The sequence below is a fragment of the Somniosus microcephalus genome, chromosome 4 (assembly GCF_052327205.1).
Source record: "Somniosus microcephalus isolate GS21.2 chromosome 4, FLI_Smic_1.0, whole genome shotgun sequence".
Classification (NCBI taxonomy): Eukaryota; Metazoa; Chordata; class Chondrichthyes; order Squaliformes; family Somniosidae; genus Somniosus; species Somniosus microcephalus.
Window position 1 is genome coordinate 337,623,913 of NC_140990.1, and position 22,503 is coordinate 337,646,415.

The 22,503-nt window shown below is 47.5% G+C and overlaps 1 protein-coding gene across 20 annotated transcripts in view; it reads left to right on the plus strand.

The window, feature by feature from the left end:
- neb (nebulin) overlaps positions 1-22,503 on the plus strand; it is a 347,384-nt gene that overhangs the window by 204,030 nt on the left and 120,851 nt on the right. For all 20 annotated transcript variants that reach the window (XM_085986921.1, XM_085986920.1, XM_085986925.1 and 17 more), the window contains 11 exons: positions 2,542-2,853; positions 4,807-4,911; positions 6,927-7,025; positions 7,113-7,214; positions 10,191-10,298; positions 15,161-15,472; positions 15,856-15,960; positions 16,073-16,177; positions 18,754-18,858; positions 19,540-19,647; positions 19,747-19,860. In XM_085986921.1, coding sequence (XP_085843047.1) covers positions 2,542-2,853; positions 4,807-4,911; positions 6,927-7,025; positions 7,113-7,214; positions 10,191-10,298; positions 15,161-15,472; positions 15,856-15,960; positions 16,073-16,177; positions 18,754-18,858; positions 19,540-19,647; positions 19,747-19,860 — 1,575 coding nt within the window. The remainder of the gene's footprint in view (positions 1-2,541; positions 2,854-4,806; positions 4,912-6,926; positions 7,026-7,112; positions 7,215-10,190; positions 10,299-15,160; positions 15,473-15,855; positions 15,961-16,072; positions 16,178-18,753; positions 18,859-19,539; positions 19,648-19,746; positions 19,861-22,503) is intronic.

Here is a 22,503-nt window from a genome sequence, read left to right on the forward strand (position 1 = left end):
GAGCTGAAACTCACAAAAATCACCAACTGAATGTAGACTCATTCTTTTACATCATTACTTTTTCAGAATGACATGCTGTTTAATTATTCAAATTCTGTATCGTCAAATTTATTCATTGCAAGTTTATGAGAATTCGTAACTTTATTCTATCATTGCATTGAGGCTTTGACTAAAATGGACTTTGTGGTAAGACAAAGGCAGAGGTTTGTCATATGAGTTTGTTGTAATGATGTTTCACTGTAGTGTTGAGTAACGGTAAACAGTGCCATGGTAAATTGGGTCAATTTGACAGATACACATGTTAGTAAGAGCTGCCCTCACACTGAAAAATATATGATACCTGTACCCTTTGAACCTGCCAGTCTCAGACATCTGTCCTACCTAATATTCCAATTGAGAATTATTAGATTTCATACAAGAATATCAGTTGAAATAGACCACTGTTGCAAACTGCTGCACTGGTAATGTACTAGGTATAAATGGAGCTCACATCTAGCCTTTATTCTAATTTTTAACACCATTATAGTTTCTGCATCTGACTTGCCTGTTCTCCTATTCAAGTCTGTTTCATTGCATCTGCAAGGGGGATCATCACAGAATCACAGAAACCCCACAGTGCAGATAGAGGCCATTTCGGCCCATCGAGCCTGCACCGACACATATCCCACCCGATCCCCGTAACCCCTACTCCAACACATATCCCACCCTATCCCCGTAACCCCTACACATCCCACCCTATCCCCGTAGCCCCACGTATTTAATCCCCCTAACACTAAGGGTCAATTTATCATAGCCAATCAACCTAACCTGCACATCTTTGGACTGTGGGAGGAAACTGGAGCACCCGGAGGAAACCCACACAAACACGGGGAGAATGTGCAAACTCCACACAGACAGTCGCCCGAGGCCGGATTCGAACCCGGGTCCCTGGCGCTGTGAGGCAACAGTGCTAACCACTATGCTACCGTGCTGTAGAAGAGTTATTTTATGTTGCATCACTTAACTTGTATTGATTTGAGGCATTGGTATTTCCAAGTCTGTATAATTCAATTTTGAGAAACTTTGCATACTCACTGAATGGATAGCACTAAGTGCAGGAGTCGGCAATCTTATCCAGCTGAATTTTTAGACTGCTTCATGAGACAATGTAATGGAGCCAACAGTATATTTGATATAGGGATGAGGAAAACTGTGACAGTATAACTGGAGATGTGTTATTCCATGGAAGTTAAGCCAAATGGAGTATGATTGGCGAAGCGGCTTTGAATTGTATCATTACCCTTAATGATTGACTTCTTGAAATTACAAGGTATTGAGCCAAAATTCACCCAGTCCATGATTGTAAATGGAAGTTCAAACATGACAATAGGATTCTCAGATTTGGAAGAAGGCGCGGGAGGAAGCTTTGTAATTAAAAGGAGCAAAACTATATTAAAAATTGGCATAAAATATCACAAAATATCCAGTTTATGAAATTAAATCAGTTCAGAAAAAGGATTAAACAAATATTTTTATAATGATTTTATAAAAATCTGTGTATTGTAGCATATATCCTTGTCACTTAATTTAATAATTTAATAAAAAAATAATTAATAATGTCTTATTTTTTAAATACAAACCAGGTGGAATTAACTTTTCAACTTGACTCCAAAATTAAAATTATTAAGTGAATAACAATTGTTAAAGAGGCATAGGGCTGAATCTTAATTCCCCAAAATGGGTGGGTTGGGGTCATGTTAAGGTTAAAATGTAAAAATTCTGAAACAGGAACCCAACCCACCTCGAACCCACTCAGTTCCAGATTTAATGGAGGTGGGACAAGGGGGGTCAACCAGTCTGCTCGTGGAAAGCAGGTTAGTCATTTAACTATTATAATGAGGCTGCCGGCCTTCATTTTAACAGACATTCTACTTTGAACTCATTTCAGCCGGGTTTCCCAGGCCTCGGGAAACCTGGCAGCTGAAAGGAGGAGAGAAGGGTTGAGTCCTTAAGGTAAGTGCCTTTACCACACTGCTTGTGGGCCAGGAGGAGCAGGAGTGTTTCTGCCATGCCCAACAAGCTACCCGGTAAAACCCCCTGCTGCGATCTGTTTGCTCCCCCCCCCCAACCACCATCTGCTCCCCCCTGACCACCATCAGATATCCCCCTGCCCCGCGATCGGACCCCTCCCGACCACCATCTGCTCCCCCCGACCACCATTGGACATCCCCCCCCCCCCCCGCGATTGGGACGCCTGCCCCCCACAATCTCTCTCACTCCCCCACTACACCTACCTGCTCGCATAGGCTGCGGCCACCAGAAAGGCATCCTGCCTGTCAATTAGGCTGCCTGTGGGCAGGAACCCGACAAAAATTTTTTTAAAGGAGCCCTGCAGTTAAAAACTGCAGAACATTCAGGAAACTCGTTCTTCCAGGCTTCCCGACCTCACAACAGTCCCCCACACGGCACTCGCCTCCGGGCTAAAATCCAAGCCATAATAACGTTTCTACTTTAGATTAAAATACCAATTGAGATTGATGTGCTTGTGCCATTTCTTCACAGTACAAATACAAAGAAGCCTACCGCAAGCAGCTTGGCCACCACGTCGGATGCCGTGACATTCATGATGACCCCAGAATGGTTTGGTGCATGCACGTAGGCAAGATGCAGAGTGACAAGGAGTACAAGAAGGAGTTTCAGAAAACTAAGGCCAAGTTCAACATGCCAGTCGACATGCTGAACATCCTGCTGGCCAAGAAATGCCAGACCCTGGTCAGCGACATTGACTACAGACATTACCTGCACCAGTGGACCTGTCTGCCAGACCAGAACGATGTGATCCAGGCAAAGAAGGCCTATGAGTTGCAGAGTGATGTGAGTAAAATTAAATGTTGAAGTTGGTGCTCTGTCCTGAACTTTCAAATCTTTTGATTAAAGAAACTATTACAGCTGTGAGGAGGGATCATCAAACGAGGCCATATTGGACGAATTGAAAAACAAAAAGGGGCGATCACACTGCTGGGAGTGTGCTACAGACCCCCAAACAGTGAGAGGGAGATAGAAGAACAAACATGTAGACAAATTTCTGAGAAGTGCAAAAACTATAGGGCAGTAATAGTAAGGGATTTCTTGAGGTGTATAAAATTATGAGGGGCATAGATAAAGTGGATAGACAGAACCTATTTCCCTTAGCGGAGGGGTCAAAAACCAGGGGGCACAGATTTAAAATAATTGGTGGAAGGTTTAGAGGAGATTTGAGGGGAGATTTCTTCACCCAGAGGGTGGTGGGGGTCTGGAACTCACTGCCTGAAAGGGTGGTAGAGGCAGGAACCCTAACCACATTTAAAAAGTACTTGGATGTGCACTTGGGATGCTCTAACCTGCAGGGCTACGGACTGGGAAGTGGGATTAGGCTGGATAGCTCGTTGTTGGCCGGCACGGACACGATGGGCCGAAATGGCCTCCTTCCGTGCTGTAACTTTCTATGATTCTATGAATCATTAGTTCATACTGAAAGATGATATATAATTTTAATAAATCTTGAGATATTATTTAGAATACAGATTTAATCTATGTGCTGAAAAGCATTTCATTGTGACAACTGTCATTGTTTGGTGTCTATATGGAATAATTATTATACAATTAGTGGTTAATTCAAAAATGGTATTATAAATGTGACTAGCGCTCTGTACACGAAGAAATGAGTGAATTGAGCTCGTCCAGAGTGTCAGTAGACACTGTGTCGGCCCTTTGATTGGATTATAAACTGGTCAGGCACCAGTATATAGGAATAGGCAATAAATGCTGGCCTTGCCAGTGATGCCCACATCCCATGAATGATTTTTTTTTTAAACTACTCTTTTCCGCATGATGCGATTTCGATCCCAGTTGGATTTTGGGCAGATGTTAACTTGAGGTCAGGTGATTACCGATGGCGAGGGGGAGAAACCTGAACAGTGAGTCAACCGTTCATGCCCGTTCTAACTGAAAAATGGCACTGTTAGAAGTGAGGTACCCCTTGGGGTGGTTTGGGGTCAGGTCATAGGTTAAAACATTTTAAATCTCAGACCCGCCTCCAACCTGCCCACTTCCGGGGTCAACGGAGGTGGGACAAGGGGCGGGCAGCCAACCCGCTTCCAGGAGGCGGGTTGGCAGTTTAAATATTTTAACACGTGCTGGCAGCCTCTGATTGAACCTGTTTTTCAGGTTTAACTGTGGCCTGCTAGGTTTTCCAGGCTTCGGGAAACCCGGCAGCTGAAGGGAGGCGAGGACACTTCGGGGAGAAGATAAGTGCCGTTACAGCACTGCTTGTGGGCCGGGAGGAGCAGGAGTGATTCCACCTGGCCCCCCAAGCTCCACCCCCCCCCAATCAGACACCCCTCCCCCCAATACAAAGGCCCCTGGGGTCAGGGGTCATTCTCCCTCCAGGGTCGTGGATCATCCCCCTCCCCTCCTCCCCCCGGAGTCATGGATCGGACCTACTTGGTCCTGTGGCCTCCTCTGAAGTCCTCACCTGTCAATCGGGCTGACTCCGGCCGGGGAACCTGTCAAGGACAAAAGACGCGCGCTGTGGAGGTAAAACTCTACAGCTTGCGGGAACCCGTCCGAAAAACCACCCCCAGCCTACGTAGCCCGTCCCTGTTAATGTCCAGGCAGCATTCACTCTTATTTGGGAAATGGAGTACAGTGGAGGAGAACCTAAGGAAAAAAAATAATTTATTTAAATGAGATGGGCTAATAATGAATCACTATTAACAGGTAATCTTAACCGAGTTATTTAGAAATAGAAAAGATAAGAATTAATCATTTACCTGTCATTTGATGCAGATTAATTACAAATCGGATTTGGAGTGGATACGTGGAATTGGATGGACTCCAACAGATTCCATAGATGTTAAGAAAGTGAAGCATGCCCAGGATATTCTAAGTGATGTAAGTATGAGAGATCCTTTTCATCGTGTGATCAGTGGCATAAGATAATGCCCAAATAATAACCGTATAGCTGTGTTCACTTTGGTATAGTGGTCACTGACAGTCACATGCCCATGATTCAAATAGAATTTTCATGTGCATTTTACATTGCTCTGTAGTGGATATGTCCATATGTGTCCAAAATGCATGGAAGTCATTTTCAGCCTCGCCACTGGGGCGGTAAACTGGCAGTTTACTCGCACGCCCATTATAGAACCCCCAGATTTTCAATTCCATTGAAATCAGTGGATTGAAAGTCGAGCAGGTAATTTATAGGGTGTGGGTGATTTGCCAGTATACTACCCAAGTGGCAAAGGTGGAAATTACCCCCATGTGTCTTTACATCACTTAAATACCAAGTGACCACGCCTTGCCAGATTTTAATGGTCAGCTTTTACCAAACCGGGTTGATAATATTTTGCTCGTAAAACCTTCTATGTGAGTATAAACATTATAATGGGCTGCAGATAGCATCCACATGCAAACGTGCATGCGTGTTTTTGGAGTTTGAAAGGATCAATGTCTTATGACTAGTTTCAGGGTGATTTTAAGAGTGCGTTGAATACAAATCTAAAGATCTATTAGCATTGGCAGCTTGTTATTGTATCACTGAAATGACCTGTATCGAACCTTGATGAGACCACACTAGGGGTACTGTGAACAGTTCTGCTCTCCATATTATAAAAATTATATAGAGGCATTGGAGAAGGTGCTAAAAAAGATTCACACGGATGATACCAGAACTTAGAGGATATACTTATCAGGAAAGACTGACCAGGCTGGGACTCTTTTCTCTAGGAGAGAAGGCTGAGGGATGACCTGATAGAGGTCTTTAAGATAATGAAAGGGTTTGATAGGTTAGATGTAGAGAAAATGTTTCCACCTGTGTCGGAGTCCAAATCTAGAGGTCATAAATTTAAGATAGACACTAATAAATCCAATCAGGAATTCAGGAGAAACTTCTTTACCCAAAGAGCGGTAAGAATGTGGAACAGTTGAGTCAAATAGTACAGATGAAATTAAGGGGAAGCTAGATAAACACAGGAGGGAGAAAGGAATATAAGGATATCCTGATAGGGTTAGATGAAGTAGGGTGGGAGGAGTCTCATGTGCAACATAAACACCGGCATAGGCCAGTTGGGCTGAATGGCCTGTTTCTGTGCTGTACACTCAATGTAACTCGATGTATCTCGATGTAGGTGCACACCTCTAGTTGTTCTCAGAGTTGCCATTTGAGGAAGTGGCCAAACAAAGGTCAAGTGTATATCACAGGGAAGGGCAAAGGATTTGCAAGGAAGTAACATAGAAACATAGAAACATAGAAGATAGGAGCAGGAGTAGGCCATTTGGCCCTTCGAGCCTGCTCCGCCATTCAACGAGATCATGGCTGATCATCCAAATCCCAGCACCCGGTCCCTACACCGACAGCCATCCCACCCAAGCCCCATCCCCGCAACCCCGTAACCCCACGTATTTAATCCCCCCTAACACTAAGGGTCAATTTTTTTTTATCATGGCCAATCAACCTAACCCGCACATCTTTGGACTGTGGGAGGAAACCGGAGCACCCGGAGGAAACCCACGCAAACACGGGGAGAATGTGCAAACTCCACACAGCAAGCCAAGCTCACACACCTGCATAACGCCATTGACAGAGACCTGGTAACAGGTCAGTCGTCCACATATTTTAATGACGCACAGGGAAGTCTTAAATGAGGAAAGAAAACAATTGAAAAATATGGCGTGAATAGGTACAGCATCTTTATCAGTCATACAGATAATTGAAATAAACTGCACAATGGAAGAGCCTTTGAACTTGGAAGTATACTTGAATCTGTTCACTGTTGTTACAGAAAAAGGTGGTGTGAGTATAAAGCAGGTTCACTGCATCATACTTGCACTAATTTTGTACCAACAGAGCAAAATATTGTCCCTATTCTTGCATTTAATAATTTCTATTGTCCTGTCTTCAACAGAGAAATTACCGCACAAAAGTGGAGAGCCTCCCGTTTACACCAGTGACCGACAGAATTGATTACGTTGCAGCTAAACAGAGTGCGGACATCCTGAACGATGTTAGTATATGTTCTGCTGACTCGGATCACACTATTCTTCCTCTGCTACAATGTCATTTCTCATAAGCCTTTCCTTTCAACGTTTAGGTCAAGTACCGTGAAGCATGGCATGCCAGCAAGACAAAGTACACGTTGGTCGATTCACCAACAATGGCTGCGGCACGGGATGCAGCTAGAAACCTTAATGAAGTAAGTTCCGCCTGGAAATTTCAAAACTTTATTTTGGACCCTGTTGGACTGCTTTCTTGCTCATTTTCATCTCGTTACTTTAAACGCCAGTTTAAACACGCACTCAGTTGTAGTAATGCAGGATCAGTCTTTATTGAAACCTCACACCATCTACTACCAGTATGAGCTATTGCTGAGGCACCACACTTCACAATTCCAGTGTGAGCTGGAATGAACAGTCATTCATTCACATTTCTTATACCAAATTTCATCGTTGATCACTACATTCCATGCATACCACCAATAAATCATAGTACATCAAAGATACATACATATGCCAACAGAATAACAAAATAAACCCAACAAACATGTACTTAACTATTCTAATTATTTTATTGCCGTAATAAATTCTTTCCATTCCATTCCCTTAAACACAAGCTGACATATTCCAGGCCAATACAGATGTGGCGGAATGACTCTTATGCATTCTACTATTTAACTTTCCTATGACGATATCCTGGCTTTTAGGCCTGTTCACACAATTTACAACACATGTTCAGCAGAAAGCTGTTTTAACTTTTAACTCATTGTGTGCTGGTCTCACAGACTGCGCAGAAAGAACATTTGAGGTACTCAGGTAATGTGAACCCTCGTTCCCGCAGACCCCACTGTGTTTGTCTCTCAGACAGATTGAGTTACTTGCTTGGTTTTCAGAATGTTTAAAACCATCCACATTGCTGACATCAATAACTCTGAATTTAAACATATATTTACATTAACATAATAGTCAAATAGAAAACCCTTCAGAATCTTCAAAATTATAGCTATCTTCAGAAAAATTTGATTTTGACGAAAGATCCATCAGTTGCATAATCTAACAATCACTATCAAAAAATACAATTATCAACTGAGGAAACCAAGAGCTAAATGTTATTTTCAGATGTAACTACCGTACACTTAGCTGTTAAATTTGCAGGGTAGTTTCTTTACCAGTAACAGGAGTGTGGCATGTATAATAAAGGAGGTTTCCAGTTCAGAAGGTGGTAGAGAGTTATAGGCTTAGTACCAATGCAGAAGGAAATTGAAATTCGTATGTGGGAGATCAAAACCTGCATCTAAATGGCAAGGGGCTATATATTTCTCTGTTTGGGGGTGGGGGGGGTGGTGGGCAGGGGCAGAACGAGAGGAATGGCCATTTTACTTTGTAATTTTTACTTCCCGAGAATGCAGTTTTGTTAATAGGAAATTAATTAAAACAACCATTCATATTACATAGAATTTACAGCATAGAAACAGGCCCAACTGATCTATGCCGGTGTTTATGCTCCACAATGCCTCCTCCTACCTTGCTTCATGTAAGTACGCTACAGGGTACGGTAGCACAGTGGTTATGTTACTGGACTAGTAATCCAGAAGCCTGGACTGATGATCTGGCGATGCAACTTCAAATCTCACCATGGCAACGGGGAATTTAAATTCAGTTAATTAAATGAATCTGAGTGGCTTGCGAGGTCATTTCGGAGGGTAGTGAAGAGCCAACCACATTGCTGTGGGTCTGGAGTCACATATCGGCCAGATCGGGTAAGGATGGTAGATTTCCTTCGATAAGGACATTAGTGAACCAGATGGGTTTTTACGATAATCCAGTAGTTTCATGGTCACCATTACTGATATTAGCTTTTTATTCCAGATTTATTTAATTAAGTGAATTGAAATTTCCCCAGCTGCCATGGTGGGATTTTGAACTCATGTCTCCGGATCATTAGTCTAGGCCTCTGCATTACTCCACCAGTAACATAACCACGATTCTACCGTACCCCCATATTTGTGTTAAATAAATGTTCAATGGAAATTGACAAAATCCCATTTCATCCACAAGTCTTTGCACATCATGAACAACGAGAAAGAAAAATGACACCGACCGACCTCCCACACAGATGTGTAATGAGTTTTTAGCCCTTTTCCTGTTAACAAAATTGCAGTCTTAGGAATAGCATATATCGCAGCAACCGCTGCAGAATTAGAGAGGAGCCGTGATACCTCATGAATCGCTCTCATTTGCTGTAACACTGCCAAACTCTAGAGTTTGTATTCCCAGTTTCAGACGAACTGATAACCAGATGAACAACAACAACAACAAATTGTATTTATATAGCACCTTTAACATAGTAAAACGTCCCACGGCGCTGCACAGGAGCATTTTAAGAAAATTTGACACCAATCCACATAAGGATAAATTAGGGCGGGTGTCCAATAGCTTGGTCAAAGAGGTAGGTTTTAAGGAGCGTCTTAAAGGAGGAAAGAGAGGTAGCGAGGCGGAGAGGTTTAGGCAGGGAATTCCAGAACTTGGGGCCGAGGCAACAGAAGGCACGGCCGCCAAAGGTTGAGCGATTATAATCAGGGATGCTCAAGAGGGCAGAATTAGAGGAGCGCAGATATCTCGGGAGGTTGTGGGGCTGAAGGAGATTACAGAGATTGCAATAAAAAACAAGTTAAAGGTCAGTATGTGCTGCATCATCTGACCTCAGCTCAGGAATCAGTAGGGGAACCACAATTGACATCAGTGCCACTTGGTTTTTGAAATCAAGCACCAGCCAGTTAGCCCCTGCTTTCCTATGATATGAACTTGATAAAACTCCTGTTATTCACAGACATCAAATACTTAGTATCATATAACAATAAGGCCAAAACATTTATTTTAATTAATGTCTATATTTCACCTAAAATAAAACAGATCAGAAATGTTGTAGATATGTTTTCTGCCGTATAATAGTTTAACAGCAGGTTATTTCAACGTATCATTTTCATTTGCTCCCAGCGCGTAAAGCTTTTTTTTGACCCCTACATACTAAAAAACTATTTTGATTAATTGCCCTTCCAGATTCTAAGGAGAATCCTGACCCAAGTATTCCATCTTTGGCATGTTAATTATGAATTTATCAGGACTGAACTGTATCATCTTTTGTCTAATACTTACATTGTGTTCCGTCCATTTAGAAATTGTACAAGGATAAATGGGAGAAGGTGAAAGCTACTGGTTACAATATACCAGCTGATGCAGTGTCAATCTGTCATGCCAGGTCATCACAAGGCATTCAGAGTCAGGTGGGTCTTCTTCAGGACAGTATCACAACGGGTTAATTACCTGACTACACAGGTCTTTCAGTGACGAGTTGCATAATTTATGTTAAAAGGTGCAATGGTGAGCCTGTAGGAGTCTACGTACTCCTAGCAAAAAATACTGAACTCGGAGAGGTTCAACAGAAAAGGTTTAATTGTTGAGACTGCATGTTGAACACAAAATGGCGTCAGAGCCTACACCAAGTCCAACTGCCTTTCATCAGCCCACAGCTTCGACTGCTCCTCCCCCGCTCTGGGCTTAACTATGTTGCAGATCGAGTTTCTTAAAGGTGTGATCCTTCTTAAAGGCATGACGCCTGATTTATAGTCTACGGACCGAAAAGCGGATTGTGTCCTTTCTGTGGTCAGTACGCCACACAGCTCCCCCCAGAATCCGCTAGTAGGGAGTGTACGAACCAGCGTGGCGGCTTGATGGCACGGCCGGAACGGCTCTTGGCGGTTGGTGTCGGGAGCGGGGCGGTCGGACGCGTCGGGCTCTTAGGCTGTCTGCCCCATGGTGGGGGTTGGGCCACTTGAACGGGTTCGTCGGGCTCTAGGTGCGCCAGCTTGAGCCGGTCGACCGACACCTTGTCAGTTCTGCCGCCCACTTCGAGGAGGAAGAACTTGTTCCCCGTCTGGAGTACCTTGTAGGGTCCGTCATATGGGGGCCGTAGAGGTCCTCGGTGGCCGTCATGGCGCACGAAAACAAATTTGGCCATGTGCAGGCTAGGTGGTACGCGGGTTGCTGGTTCGCCGTGCCAGCCGGTGGGTACCGGAGCGAACTGTTGTGCTCGGTTGGCGAAAGCGCGGCGTTGCTGGTCAGCCGACCAGGGGGTCGTGGCGGTGGGCAGGAACTCTCTGGGTACGCGCAGCGGTTGGCCGTACACGAGTTCCGCCGCCGAGGCTTGCAGGTCTTCCTTGACCGCGGAGCGTAGGCCAAGTAGCACCCACGGGAGGCGGTCGATCCAAGCCTCGTCCTCGAGGCTGGCGCGGAGGGACGCCTTCATGGACCTGTGGAATCGCTCGCACAGTCCGTTGGCTTGGGGGTGGTAAGCCGTGGTGCGGTGAACGGCCACCCCGAGGTTTCGGGCGATGGCGGCCCACAGATCAGAGGTGAACTGCGGGCCTCTATCCGACGTCATGTCGGAGGGGACGCCGAACCGAGCGACCCAGGTACCGATGAATGCCCTCGCGATGTCGGCGGTGGTGGTGGACGTCAGTGGAATGGCCTCGGGCCAGCGGGTGGTACGGTCCACGATTGTCAGCAGATGCGTGTGACCTTGTGATGGCGGCAGGGGGCCGACGAGGTCGATGTGGACGTGGTCAAACCTTCTTTCTGGCACGGTGAACTCCTCGAGTGGGGCTTTGACGTGCTGGTGGATTTTGGCATGCTGGCAAGCTATGCAGGATCTGGACCAGACGCGCACATCTTTGCGCAGGCCGCGCCAGACAAATCGGTTGGCCACCAGTCTAATGGATGCGCGGGTGCCAGGGTGTGAGAGGCCGTGGACAATGTCGAACACCCGTTTTCACCAGGACGCCGGGACTATGGGGCGGGGTTGCGCCAAGGAGGTGTCGCATTTGACTGTGACGGCGGACGGGCCGCAGGCGACATCGGGCAGTCGCAGCCCTGGGAGGGTTGTGGGCGCGGAGAGCAGATCGGGGTCGGTGCGTTGCTCCACTGCCGGTTGAGCATAGTCCACTGCCAGGTGGGCGCCGTGGACGGCGGGGCGGGATAGGCAGTCAGCCACCACGTTGTCTCGACCGGAGACGTGCCGGATGTCTGTGGTGAATTCGGACACCGCGGCGAGCTGGCGTTGTTGCCTGGCTGACCACGGGTCTGCAGATTTCGCCATCGCGAATGTCAGGGGTTTGTGGTCGACAAACGCGGTGAAGGGGCGGCCCTCCAGAAGAAATCTAAAATGGCGGACTACCAGGTACAGTGCGAGGAGCTCGCGGTCAAAGGCGCTGTATTTGGCCTCCGGGGGGCGCAGTTGGCAGCTGAAAAAGGCCAGCGGTTGCCAGGCCCCGTCGACCCACTGTTCGTACACGGCGCCGACTGCGTGGTCGGAGGCGTCCGTGGTGAGGGCCACCCTGGCATTGGGCTGTGGGTGAGCGAGCATGGTGGCGTCGGCGAGTGCCTTTTTGGTCGAGTCGAAAGCGGTCAACATGTCCGCCGACCACTCGATCGCCATTCGGTCTTTCTTACCCCGGAGGGCTTCATATAGGGGCCGCATGAGGGAGGCCGCTCCGGGAATGAAGCGGTTGTAAAAGTTGATCATCCCCAAGAACTCCTGGAGGCCTTTGATGGTGGTAAGCCGGGGGAACTGCTGGATGGCTTGCACCTTGGCGGGCAGGGGACTGGCTCCGTCCTGCGTGATGTGGTGGCCGAGGAATTCGATCCTGCTGAGGCCGAATTGGTACTTGGCTGGGCTGATGATGAGCCCGTGCTCACTGAGCCGCTGGAACAGGGTGCAGAGGTGCTCGATGTGTTCCTGCTTGGAGGAACTAGCTACCAGGATGTCATCCAGGTAGACAAAGAGGAACTTCAGGTCCCGGAGGACCGAGTCCATGAGCCGCTGGAAGGCCTGGGCTGCATTTTTGAGGCCGAAGGGCATTCGGAGGAACTCGAATAGCCCAAAAGGGGTGATTATGGTCGTCTTGGGAATGCCCGTGGGGTGGACTGGCACCTGATGGTAACCGCGCACCAGGTCGACTTTGGAGAAGACTGAGCGGCCGGCCAGTCTAGCTGAGAAGTCTTGAATGTGCGGTATGGGGTACCGATCCGGCGTGGTGGCGTCGTTTAGGCACTGGTAGTCCCCGCAGGGGCCCCATCCCCCGTCGGGTTTGGTGACGATGTGGAGTGGGGAGGCCCAGGGGCTATTGGAGCGGCGGATGATGCCGAGCTGTTCCATTGTGGCGAACTCGGCCCGCGCGATCTCCAGCTTGGCCGGGTCCAGCCTGTGGGCGTGGGCATACACCAGTGGGCCTGTGGTGGGGATGAAGTGTTCTACCCCGTGCTTAGCAACTTTCGCGGAGAAGGTCGGGTTGGTGAGGGCTGGGAACTCAGCCAGGAGTGCTGAGTAGTCGTCCGTTGAGCGGGCGCGGCACTGCCACGCCATTTCGACGGGTTCGGGGGGGGGGCCATGGCGCCCGGGATAGGTGACATGGTGTTCATGTCCACGAGGTGGCGCCGAGGCATGTCGACCAACAGGCCGTGGGCGCACAGGAAATCCGCACCGAGGAGCGGGGAGAACACCTTCGCGGTGATAAACTCCCAGTGGTAGCGGCGGCCTGTGAGGTCGATGGTGACAGTGCGGGTGCCGTACGTCCGGATGTCGGTGCCGTTGGCGGCAGCCAGCGCAGGGCCGCAGCCGCCTCGCTGGATCTCGAGGGCGGACGCGGGGATGATGCTGCGCTGCGCGCCCGTGTCGCATAGGAAACGGCGTCCGGAAGCGCTGTCCATAACATACAGCAGCGCGCCTGCTTGCCCCACGGCCATCGTGTAGGCCGGTGTGGGGGCGGTTGGAAACGTGCAGGGATGGCTGCAGCGGCGTGCCCGTGCGCCGAACCGGGTATGGAAGTAGCAGTAGCCCTGGGTCGGAGGGCTTGGGGGACGTGGGGGCCTGGGGGGCTTCGTGGCCGAGCTGTGTGGCCGCGCGATAGAGGGTGGAGCGTGCACCGACGCTGCGGAGGCCAGGTCGGGGGTGACGGCGCGGTTGGAGCCGGCGGACAGGAGCTTATCGGCTTCGTCGGCCAGGGCCTCGAGGTCCGTGAGGCTGGACGCCACGATCGCCGGGCGGATGCTGGGATGTAGTTGGCGGATAAAGAGCGTGCGGAAGAGGGAGCCGGGCGGTTTCTCGTCGGTCAGAGCAAACATGTGTGAGAGCAAGTCTGACGGCGTGGAGTCACCGAGGCCCGGGAGGTCGAGGAGGTGGCAGTTGCGCAAAAATTGGGAGGCTGTGAATTTTTTAAGGAGCACGGCCTTGAGATGTGCGTACTTGCCTTCCTCCGAAGGGTTTTGTAGTGTTGTCCAGACTTTCGTGATTGTGGAGCTGCCCAGGGAGGCGAGGAGGTAGTCGTACATCGTTGCGTCGGCGGTGATGCCGCGGAGTCGGAATTGCGATTCGGCTTGAAGGAACCAGGCGGTGGCTAGGTTCTCCCAGAACTCCGGCAGCTTCACAGAAACTGCGTTTGTGTCAGCCATGGTTACGCTTAGGAGTCGTCCTGAGCGTCGGGGTCACCAATGTAGGAGTCTACGTACTCCTAGCAAAAAATACTGAACTCGGAGAGGTTCAACAGAAAAGGTTTAATTGTTGAGACTGCATGTTGAACACAAAATGGCGTCAGAGCCTACACCAAGTCCGACTGCCTTTCATCAGTCCACAGCTTCGACTGCTCCTCCCCCGCTCTGGGCTTAACTATGCTGCAGATCGAGTTTCTTAAAGGTCTGATCCTTCTTAAAGGCATGACGCCTGATTTATAGTCTACAGACCGAAAAGCGGATTGTGTCCTTTCTGTGATCGGTACGCCACAAGCCGACCAATCTGTTGCAGCATGGAGTGATTGTTTCTGGCCAAGTTCACAATCTTGTTCCGATCATTGAAAGAGGTGTCCAGTGGACTTGGCTTTCTCTATAATTAGAATTCTCAGACTGCGATAATCTACGTGTTAATACGTAGTAAATACTGTTAGTGGGCTGGTGAAGCCTGCTTTGTGAATATTAAAAGGTTATTCTTCATGATTATTAATTATTCCATTGATGCAGACTGGCTTCCACCTGCGTCAATTCCTCTTTTTCTAATCTAATCTAATCTAACTGGTTATCCCCCATTGCTTTTTGCCAGCTGAAATATAAAGCTGAATACATCAAGCAGCTTGGCCACCACATTGGATGCCGTGACATTAACGATGACCCCAAAATGGTTTGGTGCATGCATGTAGGCAAGATGCAGAGTGACAGGGAGTACAAGAAGGAGTTTCAGAAAACGAAGGCCAAGTTCAACATGCCAGTCGACATGCTGGACATCCTGTTGTCTAAGAAATGCCAGAAGTTGGTCAGCGACATTGGCTACAGACATTACCTGCACCAGTGGACCTGTCTGCCAGACCAGAACGATATGATCCAGGCAAAGAAGGCTTATGATTTGCAAAGTGATGTGAGTACTAATATACTTCCATTTAGTTCATTCACCTCCAATTTTTGTTCCCTGTTCTGCTGAAGGTAATGATTCATGCTGGGAACCAGCATTCCTCTGGTACCTTGCGCATGTGTCATGGCGCATCTACACAGCCTCTGCTAATCCTGCCCGTTGGGCTGCTAATTGGGGGTGGCAGTGGTAGGCTCACCACAAAAGGTGGCCCAATCTGGTGACCCTGCTTCTTTCTGTCACCATCAGTCGTTGTACCGTTAGTCTAATGGCCAGACTGAGAACTTGCTGAATAGGGGAATTGAGACTTTGAAACCAGGATGTATCTCATAACATTGTTTGCCATTTTTAACTTTACCATTGTGCTCATATGTCATTCCTTTCCTTTTCAGTTTTTGTACAAGTCAGATCTTGAATGGGTACGTGGTTGTGGCTGGATTCCCCTGGATTCAGTCGAGCATCAAAAGGTGAAAAGGGCACAGGAAATATTAAATGAAGTAAGTATAGCTTTTTCTGTACGTTTCGTTGACACATTGTTCTCTTAGAGTTTCTCATTGTTTTCGTTTGAATAACATGTTTGGTGTTCTCTGCCTATTTGCTCTTTTTCAGAGAGTGTATAAAGAAAATGCCATCGCCAACTTTGCCAACTTTACCCCAATTACTGACTCACCGGAAGTGGTGCTGGCCAAGATAAATTCAAACAACTTGAGTGATGTAAGTATCTCTCAGCATTTTATAATGAATACCGAATGCATTTTGAAATTACCGTTCGGAAGAGCAGCCCAACATTGCAGGAACAGGGATGTCGCTGCATCTTATTCTTTGGGGTACGCTTGATGGACCAGCTGGCCTTTTCCTGCCCATCAATTTTGTATGTTTAACATAGAAGATACTGAAGGGGATTGACAGGGTAGATGCTGAGAGGTTGTTTCCCCTGGCTGGAGTGTCTAGAACTAGGGGGCCATAGTCTCATGTTAAGGGGCCGGCCATTTAAGACTGAGATGAGGAGGAATTTCTTCACCCAGAGGGTTGTGAATCTTTGGAATTCTCTACCCCAAAGGGCTATGGATGCTCCGTCGTTGAGTATATTCAAGGCTGAGATAGTTAGATTTTTGGCTCATGGGGAATCAAGGGATATGGGGATCGGGCAGGAAAGTGGAGTTGAGGTCGAAGATCAGCCATGATCTTATTGAATGGCGGAGCAGGCTCGAGGGGCCGAATGGCCGACTCCTGCTCCTAATTCTTATGTTCTTGTGTTTGTTCGTAAAATAGATTTTAAAACTAAAAATGGTATTTTATCTTCATGATGAACGATTTTAAAATTCTGATATTTTACTGTGCTCTCTAAATAGAGTATACAGGTAGACTACCCTTTATCCGGACTTCCGAAAACCGAAACCCTCTAAAAACCGAAGGTTTTTTCGTTCAGCGTAAGTCGTGCGTGGTTCCGGTTTCGGAAGTTCGGATAAAGGGTAAGTCGTGCGCACGACCCCCCGCCGACACCCCCCCCCCCCCGCGGACCCCGACAACCGCCGACCCCCCCCGCGGACCCCGACAACCGCCGACCCCCCCGCCGGCCCCGACAACCGCCGACCCCGCCAGCCCCGACAACCACCGACCCCCCCGCGGACCCCGCCGGCCCCGACAACTGCCGACCCCGCCAGCCCCGACAACCACCGACCCCCCCGCGGACCCCGCCGGCCCCGACCCCCGCCGACCCCGACTGACTTACGCTGAGCGTCAGCGTAAGTCGTGCGCACGACCCCCCGCCGACCCCCCCCCCCGCGGACCCCCGCCGACCCCCCCGCGGACCCCTGCCGACCCACCTTCCGAAATCCGAAATTCTCCTTTATCCGAAACTCGGCTGGTCCCGAGGTTTTCGGATAAAGGATAGTCTACCTGTATTACTTAAACACAGTGGCCCGTAATTTCCGATCGGAGGCTTCCTGCGTGCAGATGCCTCCTATCGGAAAAAAATCTACAAACTTACCTGAGGGCTCCCGAGGTCCGGACACTTCCGCTCCTGGGCCTCTCCACGACGAAATGCGCAGGACCCACGTACCTCAGAGGCGCAGGCAGTTCGCAAGTGTCCCGGGATCACGTGGGCCAGGCCAGCCAATAGCAGAAAGGAATCTCCCTTCATACTTTTGACAGATAGACCTGTCAAATATATGAATGGGGAACACCCCAAAAACACAGTAAAACATGAAATATTTTTTTTTAAACCATCACATTTTTTAAATGAGTTAAAATTACAATAAATTAAATATTTTAAACAAAAATTTAATTTTTTGAAAAAAATAATTAAAGTTTTTACGGGGCTAAAAATAAACTTACCTTTTTTAAATGTATTTTTAAATTATAAATGAGTGAAAAAACTTTTAAAAACTTTTTCTCAATACTTATGCTGGTAAAAGCAGGCCCTATGCTGCTTTTACCAGGTGTAAGATTTCTAAGGGTTTTCTGTGGGCGGAGGTTCTCCAGAAAGTGGAACTCTCCCCCCGCAGAGACCCTTCTCCAGGGCAGGTGGAGGATCTGTCAAGAGCTTTCTTCACAGATCGGCAATATCGGTTTTCAGCGCATGCACTTCGCATGCCTGAAACCGGCATTTCCGATGCCCCTATGGGTGTGTACACAACTCGTACACACCTGTAGGCATTGGAAAATACGGGCCATTGCTTAAGCTGATTCAGTTCAACCAAGGCAGCTAATCATTTAGGAGGGAAATCAGGAAGCACTTTTTCACACAAAGGGTAGTAGAGATCCAGAACTCTCTCCCCCAAAGGCTGTGGATGCTGGGACAATTGGAGCTTTCAAGACTGTGATACATAAATTTTTGTTGGGTTAGGGTATCAAGGGATATGGAGCAAAGGTGGGTAAATGGAGTTGAGGTACAGATCAGCCGTGATCTAATTGAATGGCCGAGCAGACTTGAGGGGCTGAATGGCCAACTCCTGTTCATATGCTCCTATGACCCTCTATTAGTCCATTTTGGCTTGTAAACTGTCCACATTGACACATTCTCTGAAGCTGATCGGGAGTAGTTTGAGGATATCTGTAGGATATTGCTGATATCTGCCAATTATATAAAATGCATCAGTAGTGAGTGAGTGATGTTGCTGATCTTACATGCAGTTAGTTTTGCAGCCTGAGCTACTGTTTACATTTACTTCCGTGGCGATTTTACTGTCAGTAAGTTTCCCATAAGTTTGTTCTCGTGTTCTTTAGATGTTGGAGCTGCTGTTTTAACGCCTTGATTTTAATAAGGTCAATGATTTTATTTTCATTAGTTGAAGTACAAAGAGACATTTAACCTCGAGAAGGGCAAGTATATCGGTGCGCCTGACACACCCGAGCTGGCTCATTCAAGGGAAATGGCAAAGCACGTTAGTCAGGTGAGCTTTTATATGTTTTGTTTTGAAAATATAACTCAATGATTGCAGATAATGTTGCTGCTTTCATGCGCGATGTTATTAGTGCTATTGAGGACTAAACTTTTCACTCGTTGTAAGAAGCCACATATATTGATTCAGTTATTAATTGGGTATATTCTTTTTGGCTTGAGCTGTCCATGTATTATATTATAATACATTTATACCCTACAGTGTCAGCTGTGGCTCACTGGGTAGCACACTCACCTCTGGGTCAGAAGGTTGTGGGTTCAAGTCCCACTCCAGGGACTTGACCATATAAATCTAGGCTGACACTGCAGTGCAGTGCTGAGGGAATTCTGCACTGTTGGAGGTGCTGTCTTTTGGATGAGACATTAAACTGAGGCCTCGCCTGCTCTCTCAGGTGGACGTAAAAGATCCCATGGCACTATTTCGAAGAAGAGCAGGGGAGTTATTCCCGGTGTCCCGGGCCAATATTTATCCTTCAATCAACATAACAAAACCAAATTATCTGGTCATTATCACATTGCTGTTTGTGGGACCTTGCTGTGTGCAAATTGGCTGCCAGGTTTCCCACATTACAACAGTGACTACACTTCAAAGAGTACTTCATTGGCTGTAAAGCGCTTTGAGACGTCCGGTGGTCATGAAAGGCACTATATAAATTTAAGACTTTCTTTACAGAAATTTTATAAGGATGGATGGGAGAGCAGCAAGGCTACAGGATACACCTTGCCGCCAGACTATCTGCCTCTGGTTGTTGCTAAGCATGCTGAGAACGTAAGCAGTGATGTAAGTAGAGTCTAAGCCGCTCTTTCTTAGCATTTTTTTGAGCGTGGCATTCATTCAGCAGGCGCATTAACTAATTTAAACATGAATTTGATTTCCCAGCTGAAGTACAAGGAACTGCATGAAAAGCTCAAGGGACATTACTTGGCTGGAGGAGATATCAAGGACTTCCCTGCCGTAATCCAGGCAATGGCCATGGGTAAAATGAGGAACATGGTATGTTTGACACCATTAACCTGTTTAATAATCAAAGGGATTCTACTTATCATTCTGTTATGTTCCCCCAGCCAGTATTTCATTGTTACAAAATACAGAAACACAAACCCTCTTTGCATGCTCGGCAGCTACAACCCTCTTAATTTTTGTTAGGCCAGGGTTGTTAAGTCCGTGAATGATTTAGACACGGACTAGCAGGAGTGAAAACAAAGAGATGTTTACTGGTGGAAGTCCATAACGAATCTAAACAACAGAGGCTCTCTAGCGCCTTTTATACAGGGGTGGTCACTGCCGGTACTGCAGTCTGAGACCAGTTATTCTCTTAAAGGTACATACACAACAATTCCTCCCCTTTTAGATAAACAGTACATAACATTCATTTAACAACTAAATGATAACGAATTACAATCACAATTACGGTTACTAGATACAGTGGTTAAGTTTAAGCAATTAAAAGTTCAGTCTTTGAGGAGGCTTCCTGATTCTGTCTGGATAACGCCTCTTTGGGGTAACAGGTTCTTCTGGCAATGTTGAGTCGGAATTAATGTCGTTGTTTGGTTCATCTGCTTCCAATATTACCGGTTCTGCAGTAGCTGCAATTGGAACGTCGATTTCATTACCAGGTGTATCAGATCGTGGTGTGGAGTTGACGTTTTCCAGTGACTCTAGAATCTGGTCAGCATGGCGTCTTACAATGCTCTCCCCAACATCCACGGTATACATGAGAGGTCCTTGTCGTGTACAAATCGTTCCTGGCTGCCATTTCTCAGTGCGGTAGTCCCGGGCCAAAACTGGTTGACCTATCTTAAAACTCCTGGTCGGCCTTTCATTCATATTCTGAAACTGCCTGTTCTCCACATCTCTTCGGATGTTTGGCTTAACCAAATCCAAGCGGCATCGTAGTCTTCGATTGAAGAACATCATGGCTGGAGTTTGGTTGGTAACCGCATGTGTCGCATTCCGGTAGGCAAACAAGAAGTTGTCCACCTTGTGTTGTAGGGGTATATCTTCATTACACATTGCCTTGATAGCCTTCTTGAATGTTTGGACAAACCTCTCGGCCAATCCATTAGTGGCTGGATGATATGGGGCAGATGTGTAATGCTTAACACCATTGTTCTTTAAGAACCTCCGGAACTCTTCAGACACAAACTGTGGTCCATTGTCAGAGCAAGTCTGTTCAGGCAGCCCATTCCTGGCGAATATTGTTCGTAAAACTGTGATAGTTTTTTCCGTGGTGGTTGAGGACATTTTTATTACCTCTGGCCACTTTGTGCATCCACCGCAATTAAAAACATCGAGTCCATGAAGGGACCAGCAAAATCAATGTGCACCCTTTGCCATGGAGATGAGGGCCACTCCCATGGATGCAGAGGAGCTTGTGGTGGGGCGTTTTGGACCTTCTGGCATCCTGCACAGCTCTTGGTCATCTCTTCGATTTCTCTATCGATTCCCGGCCACCACACAAACGCTCTGGCTAAGCTCTTCATTTTTACCCCACCCAGATGACCCTCATGAAGCTCATTGAGCACTCTATCCGTCAACTTAGGTGGAATTACTACTCTGGATCCACACATCAAGGTCCCTCTGCACACTGACAGCTGTTCTCTTCTTGGCGAGAATGCTGGCAGCAGTGGTTCGCCATGTGCTGGCCATCCCTTCACCATTAAATCATAGACCCGTGATAGTGTCGGGTCATTCCGTGTTTCCTTTTCTATGTTTGCATTCGTCACAGGGAGACATTCGACTATGGTCGAGTGGAATAACTCCATTGGATCCACTGCAAGGTCTTCTTCTTCCACCGTCGGCAACGGTAGACGTGACAATCCATCAGCATTTCCATGCTGTTTAGTTCCTTTGTACTCGATGTCATATTGGTGTGCCCCTAGGAAAAGGGACCATCTCTGCAGCCATTGTGCTGTCATTATCGGTACGCCCTTCTAAGGGTTGAAAATGGAGACAAGAGGTTGATGATCGGTTAGTAGAGTAAATTTTTGACCGTGCAGATAGTGATTGAACTTCTTCACCCCCCACACTAGACTGAGGGCCTCTCTGTCAGTCTGGGCGTAGTTACGCTCGGCAGAAGTTAACGAGCGTGATGCAAAAGCTATCGGCCTCTCCAAACCACCAGGAATTTATGTGACAGTACCGCCCCAATGCCGTAGGGAGACGCATCACACGCCAGCCTGATTGGCAGTGCTGGGTTGTAGTGAGCCAATACTTCCTTCGAAGTGATTAAGTCCTTACTCTTCTGAAAAGCACGTTTACAATCATCGCTCCATTTTGATGCTACCCCCGTTCGTAGCAGGGCGTTCAGTGGGTGCAGAATTGTCGACAAATTCAGCAAAAACTTATGATAGTAATTCACCAACCCGAGGAATGACCTCAGTTGCGACACATTTTCAGGCGCTGGGGCCTTAACAACCGCTTCAATTTTGTCAGGGGACTTATGTAACCCCTCTTCATCAATCACGTGGCCACAATACGATATCTGTTTCTTAAAAAATTCACACTTCGGGCGGTTGGCTCGCAGCCCATGTTCCCGTAGTCTAGTGAGCACCTGTTCTAGGTTGTTAAGGTGTTCACTGTCATCTTCACCTGTTACAAGGATGTCGTCCAAGTAACACTGAGTCCCCGGAATCC